We start from the raw sequence: 13,186 nt of genomic DNA, 5'->3' as shown, positions 1-13,186 counted from the left end.
TGCGATTGAGTGTGTTGGCTAAACCCATCCCCATATTCTCGATCGACGCCAGGCCTCTCGGTCAGGGAAGTTTTTCGCAAGCGGTGCATAACATAAATCTTCAGGTGGGGGCGATACATAAAGAACTGTTGTCTTGTTACGTGTTGGAGGGTCTTCCCACTCCTATTGTGTTGGGCCTTCCTTGGTTAACTAAGCATAACCCGGTTATTAATTGGCAATCTAGAGAGATAAGCCAATGGAGTGAATTCTGTAAAAAAAACTGTATGAATACGGTCATCGGTACGGTCGCTCCTAGGGTCTTACCCCCATTTCTGGCTGACTTTGAGGATGTGTTCTCGGAAAGAGGGTGTCAGGAACTACCTCCTCATCGCGTGTATGACTGTTCGGTAAAACTGCTTCCTGGGGTCAAGTTACCTAAATCTAGGTTGTATAATTTGTCTGGTCCGGAGAGGCAGGCCATGAAGGATTATATTTCAGAGAGTCTGGCTAAGGGGCATATTAGACCTTCATCTTCCCCGGTGGCCACGGGGTTCTTCTTTGTGAAGAAGAAAGATGGTGGCCTACGCCCTTGCCTGGATTTCCGTGAACTTAATCGGATTACGGTCCGAGATGCTTATTTCATGAAATAATTTAAAAAAAAAATGCGTGGGGCTTCGCCCTATTTTTGTGCCCAGCCAGGTACAACTAGGCAGCTGGGAGCTGGAATCCGCAGCGCAGGGAGGCCCAAGCTTTCTGGGCCCCACCCGCTGCAAATTACAGTCCGCAGCCGCCCCAGAAAATGGCGCGTTCATAGAAGCGCCATCTTCTGGCGCTGTACCCAACTCATCCAGGGCCCTGGTGCGGTGGCTCACTGGGTAATAAAGGGGTTAAGGCCAACACAAAACACAACACCCAGAATAAAGTCCTTTAATTGAAATAAACACACAATTCTTTATTGTTCTAAATTAAACCATACTTACCATCACGCCCATTCCAGCTGAAGCCAATGTCTTCTGCAATAAAAGTAAAATAATTAAGCAACCTCATCCTTACCTTTCCATGGTTCCCACAACAGCTTCAGCTCTGCTACATCGAGATGACAGGCTGGACCGCAGCAGAAAGCTGCCATCCAGCCTGTCATCCCGCGGACACTCAGAAGCGCAGGCATGCTTGCGCTCCTCAGTGTCTGACTGTGACGGCATCCAGATGAGCCGAGGTCATGTCCAATGAACTCGGCGCACCTCATGCACGTCACTGACAGCGTGGGAGAATTCTCCTGCACTCAGCACTTCAGCGTGAAAATTCTCCCACGCTGTCAGTGACGTACATGAGGTCAGCTGAGTTCATTGGACATGAATGAGCTCACCTCATGCACGTCATTGACAGCGTGGGAAAATTCTCACGCTGAAGCGCTGAGTGCGTGGGAAAATTCTCCTGCACTCAGCGCTACAGCGTGAGAATTCTCCCACGCTGTCAGTGACGTGCATGAGGTGCGCCGAGTTCATTGGACATGAACTCGTCTCATCTTTATGCCGTCACAGCCAGACACTGCAGAGCGCAAGCATGCCTGCACTTCTCAGTGTCTGCGGGATGACAGGCTGGATGGCAGCTTTCTGCTGCGGTCCAGCCTGTCATCTCAATGTAGCAGAGCTGAAGCTGTCGTGGGAACCATGGAAAGGTAAGGATGAGGTTGCTTTATTATTTTTCTTTTATTGCAGGAGATCGTTGGCTTCAGCTGGAATGGGCGTGACGGTAAGTATGGTTTAATTTAGAACAATAAAGGAATGTGTCTTTATTTCAATTAAAGGACTTTATTCTGGGTGTTTGTGTTTTCTTTTAACTTTGACTATGGGGTTAGTAATGGGGGTGTCTTATAGACGCCTCTCCATTACTAACCTGGGCTTGATGTCAGCTGGCATTATAAGCTGACATCAACCCCAACCCTATTACCCCCTGCCACCGCACCAGGGCAGCGTGGAAGAGCGAGGCTAAGTGCCAGAATTGGCGCATCCTATGGATGCGCCATTTCTGGGGCGGCTGACGGCTGGTGTTTCTAGCCTGGGAGGGGGCCAATATTCATGGCTCCCTTCCTGGGCTATTAATATCAGCCCCCAGCTGTCTGCCTAGCCTTTGGTAGCTATTAAATTAGGGGGGACCCCACGTCATTTTTTTGGGGGGGGTCCTCCATTTTAATAGCTAGTAAAGGCTAGGTATTCAGCTGGGGGCTGATATTAGTAGCCTGGGAAGCTCCGTGGGTATTACCCCCTTCCCAGGCTTCAAACATCTGCCCCAGCTGTCTGCTTAACCTCCGCTAGAGACTAAAATTACGGGGAACCCCACGCCAATTTTTTTTAATAATAAATCCTTTATTTTAATACTAAATGACAAGTACAGTAACCAACACTGTCACTGTACTTATTATATATGTGACTGACATGTTTCTATCTATCTAATCTATGTGTGAAGCTCTATTTCGGTTCTAAATTGTCGGGTACCGGTGTATGCCGCTGCTGAATTGCCGGCTTTTCATGTTTCACTGTGAGCACTGTTCCCATCGATTTGGGCAATCACTGTAATGCCACAACCACCATGGCTGTGGCATTACAGTGAGTGGCAGACAATCCCTGCATGATTGGTGCTCTAAATAGCGCCAGACATGCAGGACACGCTTTTGGTGCACGAACAGTTATCGAACATAACCTCGAACAGCCGAATTTTTTGCAAATCGTTCGGGTTCGTCGAACAACTCGAACACCGCCCAAACAGCTCGAATTTGAGATTGGCGAACAGTTCTAGTCGAACACCGCTCATCTCTACTCCTGATGCACCGCCTTCCTCTGCCTGAATTGCTCATTATACCTCAGCCATGTCTGACCCCCGTAAGTACGATGCGCTTCCCCAATAGAATCCAAATAACAGAATAAGCCTGAGCAATTCTCAGGAAACTTCTCCCCAATGACACCAGCCAGTATAGCAAACGTTTGAAGCCAATTTACGAATGTTTGGGGAATAAGCCGCCACCTGCGCTTCTCCTTCTCCTCCTTTTTGCTATTGTCCTTCTTCCCTCTGTCTAAATTAAACTTTTCCAAGGGAAGGAGGGAGAAAACTTCGACGTATTCATTGCGCCAAATTTTCTCTTTCACCTCTTTTTTTTAAATGTGCCCCCAGTGGCCCCTCGAAGCACACATAAACCTCACCTTTTGCCCTATTGTCCAGCTTCACCTTATCCTTTTTGTCTTTTTCGGTCTGAACCGACACTGAAACACCCGAAGCTATCTTCACGCCCGCAACAGACCCAACCACTTCATGACTAGCCTGTGGCCACACGGCCAGTCCTGGCAACCAGGCTCCTACGGGGGATGCCCTTGATTCACTTGCTGCCCCGCCCTCCAGTCTAAGCAAAATCTGCAACATACTTTGCAAGCTATCCCTCATCCCTGATACTTCTGCCCCACCAAGACCACCTAAAATCCTCCCCTCTGGCCCTGCAAATTGACCACTGCCGTCCCCTAGCAATACAGCCCCTGCGGGTGACAAATCAGACATAGAGTCATAGTCACGCAGGTGCTGTGTCCCCGCCAGCCGGAAATCCTGAGTCCAGACGATCTCTTCCTCCGTCGCGGTCGCCGCCGGAATCAGATCCCTCTGACTTCGGTCGTTGCTCAAGGCCCGCTCCCCTGGCCTCCCCGTCACCAGGGGGACCAGAGCAGTTGCTGATGATGTAGCCGGGCTTCTTTCAGAGGATTGACTGCCGCCAGACCTCCTTGCGCTCCTATCAACAGCTCTGGTTCTTATTTCAATACTGGACCCAGGTGCATGGGCCTGGTCCATGCTGCCAGGATGAAAGCTGCCGGGCAATAAGGCATCATTGCCCGCCTCCACCCCCGTTCCTGACAGCAGGCACCCCGACAGGAACATCGCCAGTGGTGCCTGCCGCATGTGGTCCTCCTCCCGGCATCCTCCCAGTCCCTTGCCTCCTCCTGTGGCCCCCACCGTGTTTTGGAGCTGGCCTTTGCAGCCTAGCTGCTGTGCACATGCGCCGGTCGGCCGGGGCCCGGACCTCCGGCAGCGGCAGCACTACTGATGCAGGCCTCACATCCGCTGCGGCCCTCATTTCCGGTGGGGCCCTCACTTCTGGCGCGGCCCTCACTTCCGGCGCGGCCCACGATCCTCGCTGTGCTGCGCCAACAGGCCGGCTGGATGGATTCCTGCCGGGGCGAGCGTGGCAGGAAGGGACCATGCAGTCGCGCTCGCCTCCCGCAGGGTCCCCTGAAGGGCTCCGGAGTCTGCGCTTGTTGCGCGTAGTTACCTCTGGTGACAGTCTCTCCGGTGCCTGGTCCTCCTGGTTCTTCTCCTCGCTCCTGACTGCGCGTCCCGATTCCCAGCTGCTCCCAGCAGAGCAGACAGCTGAGCCTCGAGCCATCCACTGCTGCGTGACCGGGCGACGTCCCTCAGCCGGACAACGAGGGATTCCACGGACTCCATAAGGTAATCTCTTGTTGCTGCTCCTCCAGGAATGGCGGTTTTCCCGCACTTTCTCCTATATACCCTAGCCTCTCCCAATTACCCGCCCCCTTTAACTTCCCCCTATCCAATCCAAACCCAATACTTTTAAAAAGGGAAACCACCCGGCCAATCCCGGTCATGGAGGGCTTCCCACTAGCTGTGCCTGTCTCCAGCCCCTTCCTGGAGTATTAAGGTTTTACTTTCCGAAGTTGCAATATGGCATTTCAAAACTCTTTGGGGCTCCATGTGCTTTGGATTTCATATGGAAGCATCAGATGGTTTTGTCTAATTTATACAAAATTTGTCAAAAGGTAAAAAGTGCCAGGACCTTCTGGAGTTCATATTATAGAGTTAGAATTTTATTATGGTATTGAATGGAGGCACTATACATACAGCAGCCCCCAGAATACCTATATTACAAACAGTAGGGACCCTGTTTAACCGTGTTTGTCCTCATAACAAGTGAAAACTACCCCTGGTATAACGAATGTTAGCTGTTGGTGCAATATTACATTTTTAGAATGAATCCATTGTTTTTTCGTACTTGCAGCTTATTATAGTTGAATGGGTGCTTTTTAGATGCTGATCCTGAGTTTCAGTCTAGATTAGAAGCTGCTTAAAGAGCTGAATTCTCAGCATTCCTAAATCAAATTACTAGTGTAAAGGATAAATGATGTGATATGTAAATGTTGTAGCTTATACTTATATAAATGTCTATTACACTTATATTTTTCAAATATGAGTTTTAAATATTTCAATGCTACATATAACTTGAGTAAAAAAAAGTTAATAAAAAAACAAATGAATTGTTGAAGCTGCAAGATGGTAGATTTAGTACAATTTTTTTGCATAGATTGTGTTTTCAACAGGGACTTAATGATTGCCTTATAGAAAAATATATACCAGCTCACCCATAGCGGCTCTTGTCGTGCTGGAGCCTGGAGATCGTGTGGCCACAGGTGTGGAAATCACAGGAGAAAGGAAAGGAACTCCAGCTCCATATTATTTCATCTTTAACCCCTTAACCCCCGAGGGTGGTTTGCACATTAATGACCAGGCCAATTTTTACAATTCTGACCACTGTCACTTTATGAGGTATTTACTCTGGAACGCTTCAACGGATCCCCCTGATTCTGAGAATGTTTTTTCATGACATATTGTACTTCATGATTGTGGTAAAATTTCTTCGATATCACTTGCGTTTATTTGTGAAAAAAATTGAAATTTGGCGAAAATTTTGAAAATTTTGCAATTTTAAAAATTTGAATTTTTATGCCCTTAAATCAGAGAGATATGTCACACAAAAGAGTTAATAAATAACATTGCCCACATGTCTACTTTACACCAGCACAATTTTGGAACCCCAATTTTTTTTGTTAGTGAGCTATAAGGGTTAAAAGTTGACCAGCGATTTCTCATTTTTCCAACAAAATTTACAAAAACATTTTTAGGGACCACATCACATTTGAAGTCACTTTGAGAGGTCTTTATGACAGAAAATACCCAAAAGTGACACCATTCTAAAAACTGCACCCCTCAAGGTGCTGAAAACCACATTCAAGAACTTTATTAACCTTTCAGGTGCTTCACAGGAATTTTTGGAATGTGGAAGAAAAAAATGAACATTTAACTTTTTTCACAAAAATGTTACTTTAGACCCAATTTTTTTTATTTTCACAGGGGTAACAAGAAAAAATGGACCCCAAAATTTGTTGTGCAATTTCCCCTGGGAACGCAGATACCCCATATGTGGGGAAAAAACACTGTTTGGGCGCACGGCAGGGCTCGGAAGGGAAGGAGCGCCATTTGACTTTTTGATTGTAAAATTTGCTTGAATAATTAGCGGACGCCATGTTGCGTTTGGAGAGCCCCTGTGTGCCCAAACATTGGAGCTCCCCCACAAGTGACCCCATTTTGGAAACTAGACCCCCCAAGGCACCTATCTAGATGCATAGTGAGCATTTGTAACCCCCAGGTGCTTCACAAATTGATTCGTAAAAATGAAAAAGTGTTTTTTTTTTCACTTTTTCATTTTTACGAATCAATTTGTGAAGCACCTGGGGGTTCCAAGTGCTCACTACGCATCTAGATAGGTGCCTTGGGGGGGTCTAGTTTCCAAAATGGAGTCACTTGTGGGGGAGCTCCAATGTTTGGGCACACAGGGACTCTCCAAATGCAACATGGTATCCGCTAACAAATTGTCGGGTCAAATTGTTAGTGGACACCATGTTGCGTTTGGAGAGCCCCTGTGTGCCCAAACATTGGAGCTCCCGCACAAGTGACCCCATTTTGGAAACTAGACCCCCCAAGGCACCTATCTAGATGCATAGTGAGCACTGGGAACCCACAGGTACTTCACAAATTGATTCGTAAAAATGAAAAAGTTTTTTTTTTCACTTTTTCATTTTACGAATCAATTTGTGAAGCACCTAGGGGTTCCAAGTGCTCACTATGAATCTAGATAGGTGCCTTGGGGGGTCTAGTTTCCAAAATGGGGTCATGTGTGGGGGAGCTCCAATGTTTGGGCACACAGGGACTCTCCAAATGCAACATAGTGTCCGCTAACAAATTGAATGGAAAATCGTCTCAAATTGTTAGCGGACACCATGTTGCGTTTGGAGAGCCCCTGTGTGCCCAAACATTAGAGCTCCCCCACAAGTGACCCCATTTTGAAAACTACACCCCCAAGGCACTTATCTAGATGCATAGTGAGCACTTGGAACCCCCAGGTGCTTCACAAATTGATTCGTGAAAAAAGTTTTTTTTTTCACTTTTTCATTTTTACAAATCAATTTGTGAAGCATCTGGGGGTTCCAAGTGCTCACTATGCATCTAGATAGATGACTTGGGGGGTATAGTTTCCAAAATGGGGTCACTTGTGGGGGTGCTCCAATGTTTAGGCATGCAGGGGCTCTCCAAACGCAACATGGCGTCCGCTAACAATTTGAGCCGATTTTCCATTCAATTTGTTAGCGGACACCATATCGCGTTTGGAGAGCCCCTGATGTGCCTAAACAGTGGAACTCCCCCACAAGTAACCCCATTTTGGAAACTATACCCCTCAAGGATTTTATTAAGGTGTATAGTGAACATTTTGAACCCAGAGGTACGACACAGAATTTGATAACATTAGGTCATCATATTGAATAAGTTGTCATTAGTCTTGAGCGCAAGTGCTCGTTACTTGAGTTTGCATCGGGTACTCAGGTATGCACCATGTACAGCGTGTGCTCGAGTGACATGCTCGAGTCCCTGCTCCGCATGTTTCACGGTTATTAGACACCCAAAAAAAAACATGCGGGGATCGCTCGTGCAAGTTTTTTGGCCGCGAAGCATATGGGGCGGAGACTCGAACATGTCTCTCAAATACCCACGATACTCAATGCATACCAGAGCACCCGATGCAAACTCAAGTAGCGAGCACTTGCGCTCAACACTAGTCGCCATATCGTCATCTTTTTTTCTTACTTTTGAAAAAAATCCCAACCCCATCACAACCCTAACCCCAAACCCAGCCCTAACCCTAGCCAACCCTAACCTGAGGGTTTATTTTTTACGCTGTTCCACGTGCGGTATAAGTGATTAGACAACTTTAGTCTTCGGGTCAGTGTGATTACAGCAATACCAGAATCATATGGGGATTTTATGACTGACAGCTGTCACACACTAAAAGATGCATTTTTTTCTAAAATCTAGTTTTTGCATCGCCATATTTTGAGAGCTATCATTTTTCCAGATTTTGGCTGACAGAGTCATGTGACGGCTCGTTTTTTGCGGGATGAGTTGACGTTGCTATTGGTGCCATTTTCAGGCACATGACATTTTTTGATCGCTTTCTATTCTGATTTCTGGGAGGCAGAATAAACAAAAAACAACAATTCAGGAATTGTTTTTTTTTATTCTGTTCCGCGTGTGGTAAAATTGATAAGGCTGCTTTATTCTTCGGGTCAGTACATTTACAGTGGTACCACATTTATATAGTTTTTCTATGTTTTGCACTTTTACATAATAAAAGCAATTTTATAGAAAAAAATATTTTTTAGCATAGCTTTATTCTGAGAGCTATAACTTTTTTATTTTTCAGCTGATGGAGCTGTATGGCAGCTTGTTTTTTGCGGGACGAGATGACATTTTCAGTGGTACCATTTTTATTTATATTTGTCTTTTTTATTGCGTGTTATTCCATTTTTTGTTTGGCGGTATGGTGAGAAAGCATTGTTTTTTGCTTCGTTTTTTATTTTTATTTTTTACGGTGTTCACTGAAGGGGTTAACTAGTGGGACAGTTTTATAGGTCAGGTTGTTCCGGACGCAGCGATACCAAATATGTGTACTTTTATTGTTTTTTTTGTTTTTTTTTTTATAATAATATTTATTGATGGGTACATTATATTTTTATTTTTGGTGGATTATTATTATTTTTTTTTTTGTATATTCTTGCAAGTTTTTTTTATTTTTTTTTCACTTTCTGATAGTTTTTATACTTTATTTCTTTGTCCCACTATGGGACTTTCACTTTTTTTTCTCTGATCGCCTGCATGGCACAGGAATGCAGCACCATACCTGTGCCATGCAGGCTGTCAGCGCTGGACAGTGAGAAGATTGTTTGGAGATGCACTGCGCATGTCCAAAAAATCTTCCTGCTGTCTGGTGACCCGGATGTTGTCATGACGACATCGGGTCGTCATGGCAACATCCTGGAAGCCACGGCAGACAGCGCTGGAAGCCGAAAGAGAAGGTGAGTATCTGCGATCACCTCCCCTTGCCACCGCAATCCTGCGATCGACTTCGATCGCAGCATCGCGGGGGTTAATGTGCTGGGAGCGGTGCGTGACCGCTCCCTGCACATAGTACCGGGTGTCAGCTGTGACAATCAGCTCTTAAGTCCAAGGGCACAGACGCGTATTAGTACGTCTAATGTTGTTCAGGGGTTAAAAGATCATTAATCCACAGGGTTCAAGTAAAAAATTCATGCAACATAGCAACGCGTTTCAAAGGCACTCCGTTATTTGTCCAGCCAACGAATGCGGTTGCAGAGGGTACAACCGCGACCAGGCCCATGCAGGATGAGGGCCTGCCGGAGCTTTTTTCAGCTGGATGTGTGTCCGAGGGTCTGGACTTCTGGCTGTTACAGTTTGGCCCACAGACAGAGACAGCTGAATAGCTGAAAACACTGTAATTCATACTGTACACAGGGGCTGTGCAGGGACTCATACTGTGGGGGCTTTGGTTGTTGTCCTATTTTTTCATGGATTCATAAACGTGCATTGGCGATTTTGAACCAAGAATTGGATCAAGATCGGACATGTCTCTATGAGTTATTGCAGACCACTCGGTCCACAAAAAAAACACGAATATGTGAAAAGCCTCAGAGACTACCATAGGTATGAGTTATATGGCTAGAACTTGTACGAGAAAAACTGATAATACAAATCACACCGCTGATCTTTAGGTGACAATTACATTTATGTACAATTCGATGGCTATCAGAAAAGTAAATGAAAAAATAGATTTAAGTAGACATCAAAACTATCACCTGTAGTACACAAGACAATGCTTTATACAAGTAGTTATTTTGTTCAAAACTGCATATAACACAGTAAAAAGACACCATGATGAAGGATAATCCAAAACGCGTTGTGCGATAAGTTCACATGACAAATGGGGTAGATATCTATGTGTCTCATGAAATAAAGAGAGATATTCTTTTTAGTGCACAGATCATTTAGCAGCAACAAGCAATATATGAGTGAGCTGAATACTTGCACCTTCTTACAGTAATGAGTTATGTGACTAAATCCTTAGTATAATGTAAATCCTCACATTTTATTGTGCCTATCATTTGTTTCTTTGTTTTAATTTGAATATTAATTTTAATTGTAATAACCAGTGCAGAAAGTTATACTCACCATCTCATTTTCTTGCCCTTCATTAATAATTGCTTGATGGTCTTTGTGATCTTTTGCTTTCATGTTTCACAATGTAAAAGTCCTGCCAGCTCTTCTCTACAGAATGTAGGAAGGAGAGATCAGTTCACTTTAATACCTGCCAGCAGTCCTGGTTCTGGGAAACCAAATTCATATTACTATTTAAATAGTGCACACACCTCTTTACCTCAACTGGCATGCCCGTGAATCAGCGCATACTGGTATATACTGCACTGTATTATAGTTATTGTAATGCAAGTAACTTCTTTTTATAATGAAATATACTAGATTTAGGCAACGTTACCACGAGGAGCTTTAGGTGAGTTTTTTACGCTGAACAATTTTTGCACCAATTATGTAAATTAGGTTGCAAAAATAACGCTGTTTTTCATTGCGCTTTTGTGTGTATTTTTTTAACATGAGTTTTATCACTTTTTTGACGCTGTATTTTTTGTCTCTGCAGTTGCCACTACACATTGAGTAGAACTACGCTTTTCAGCTCTATTCAAAATATTTACATCCAGCAGCTGTCAGAGCAAATAAACTGGTAATGCCATGTATCAAACCTCCACCATTCATACATTGATGACCAATGCACAGACAGCTCATCAATAGAGTGTAGTCGTACAACTGCTTTAACCTTTTGACTGCCAAAGATGTCAATGTTATATCCTGGCAGTTGCAGGCTTTTGTAACCAAAGAATATTGTCTCATTATGCAAATCTTTATCCATAAGTCTTATGGGGGCATTGTGAAATCCTCATGCCAAATGCGGCATTCTGTATTATATGGAGTGTAATTTATTTTTAAGGTCACCATATAATGCTACATTTCCCACAGCAGCTTCAGAGTCAAAAGAGTTTGTCTCCATGAGAGTCCCTTTAAGTATTAAATTCTGACTTCAAACAAGCTTCATCCCATCTGGAAAAATAGATGCTAGTGCTCTAATTCTGAAGGTATTATAAAATATATTGAAAAAAAATCCTTATCAACTACTGATTATAAACTTTAAGAGGGAGGAAGCGCACTCGCGCCCTAAGCACAGTGCCCTGGAAGCTGCGCACAGATTGTGCCACAGCGGCAGGGGAGCGTAAGGACGCCGGACCTGAACCGCGGCGGTGAGGGGGGCGGCGTCTTTGCCCGGCTGGAGGCAGGGACGCTGATGCTACATAATACAGCGCTCCTTCCCTTCTGAGCTTTGTACTGTGCCTCAAAAGTAGTTCCCGATTACATCCAGAGTACTGGCGCAATCAGAAGAAATTGCACAACAAACTGTGAGGTCCATTTTTTCCTATTAGCCCTTATAAAAATTAAAAATTTGAGGCTAAAACAACATTTTAGCTGTAAAAATGTAACTATTCTATCTTTACTGCCCAATGGTACAAATTTCTGTGAGGCACATGTGGTGTCAACATGCTTACTGCACTGCTAGATGAATTCATTCAGAGGTGTAGTTTGTAAAATGTGTTCATTTATGGAGGGGTTCTGATGTTCTGGCACCTCAGGGACTCTGGCAATGTGATATGGCATCCTAAAACCATTCCAGCAAAATCTGAACCCCAGTATAGCGCTGCTTCTTTTCTGAGCTTTGCACTGTGCCTCGAAAGTAGTTTTCGACCACATATGGGGTATTGGCACACTCAAGAGAAATTGCACAACAAATTTGGGGGTCCATTTACTCCTGTTACCCTTGTGAAAATAAAAAAATTGTGGCTAAAATATTTTTTTTTGTGGGAAAATGTAATTTTTTATTTTCATGGCTGTACATTATAAACTTCTGTGAAGCACCTAGGGATTCAAGGTGCTCACCACACATCTAGATACATTCCTAGAGGAATCTAGTTTCCAAGATGGGGTCATTTGTGGTGGGTTTCCACCGTTTAGACACATCAGGGGATCTCCAAATGCGATATGGCGTCTGCTCTCAATTCCAGTCTTTTCTTTGCTTTCAAAAAATAAAATGGTGCTCCTTCCCTTCTAAGCCATGCCATGCGCTCAAACAGTTGTTTTCACCCACATATGGGGTATCGGAGTACTCAGGAGAAATTGCACCACAAATTTTGTGGTCCATTTTCTCCTGTTACCCTTGTGAAAATAAAAAAATGTAGGGCTAAAAGAACATTGATCCTCTCCCAACTTTTTTTTTACTTTTGAAAAAAGTAAAATGTTCATTTTTTCCTTCCACATTGCATTCATTTCTGTGAAGCACCTGAAAGGTTAATAAACTTTTTAGATGTGGTTTTGAGGACTTTGAGGGATCAGTTTTTATAATGGTGTCACTTTTGGATATTTTCTTTCATATAGGCTCCCAAAAGTCACTCCAAATGTGATATGGTCCCTTAAAAAATGGTTTTGTAAATTTTGGTGGAAAAATGAAAAATTGCTGATGAACTTTTAACCCTTCTAACTTCCTAACAAAAAAAATGTTTCAAAAATTGTACTGATGTAAAGTAGACATATGGAAAATGTTATTTATTAATTGTTTTGTGTGATATAACGCTCTGGTTAACCCCTTCAGGACCCAGCCTATTTTGACCCTAAAGACCTTGGCATTTTTGTCAATTCTGACCAGTGTCCCTTTACGAAGTAAAAACTCTGGAACACTTCAACGGATCCTAGCGATTCTGAGATTGTTTATTCGTGACATATTGGGCTTCATGTTAGTATTAAATTTAGGTCGATAATATTTGCGTTAATTTGTGAAAAAATCAAAAATATGGGAAAAAATTTGAAAATTTAGCAATTTTCAAATTTTGAATTTTTATTCTACTAAACC

General features: G+C 43.8%; 1 protein-coding gene across 1 annotated transcript in view; it reads right to left on the bottom strand.

Moving 5' to 3' along the window:
• LOC141259319 (probable cation-transporting ATPase 13A4) overlaps window positions 1-10,556 on the bottom strand; it is a 279,585-nt gene extending 269,029 nt beyond the window's left edge. The window contains exon 1 of the mRNA XM_073675074.1: window positions 10,393-10,556. Within this exon, the coding sequence (XP_073531175.1) occupies window positions 10,393-10,455 (63 nt within the window). The 5' untranslated portion in view covers window positions 10,456-10,556. The remainder of the gene's footprint in view (window positions 1-10,392) is intronic.
• Between the last annotated feature and the right edge of the window lie 2,630 nt (window positions 10,557-13,186).

This window comes from Phyllobates terribilis, unplaced genomic scaffold (genome assembly GCF_046119375.1).
Source record: "Phyllobates terribilis strain yellow unplaced genomic scaffold, ASM4611937v1 Scaffold_3__8_contigs__length_932513732, whole genome shotgun sequence".
Lineage (NCBI taxonomy): Eukaryota > Metazoa > Chordata > Amphibia > Anura > Dendrobatidae > Phyllobates > Phyllobates terribilis.
The sequence above is the reverse complement of the archived record's forward strand: the minus strand, read 5'-3'. Positions and strand labels throughout refer to the sequence as shown.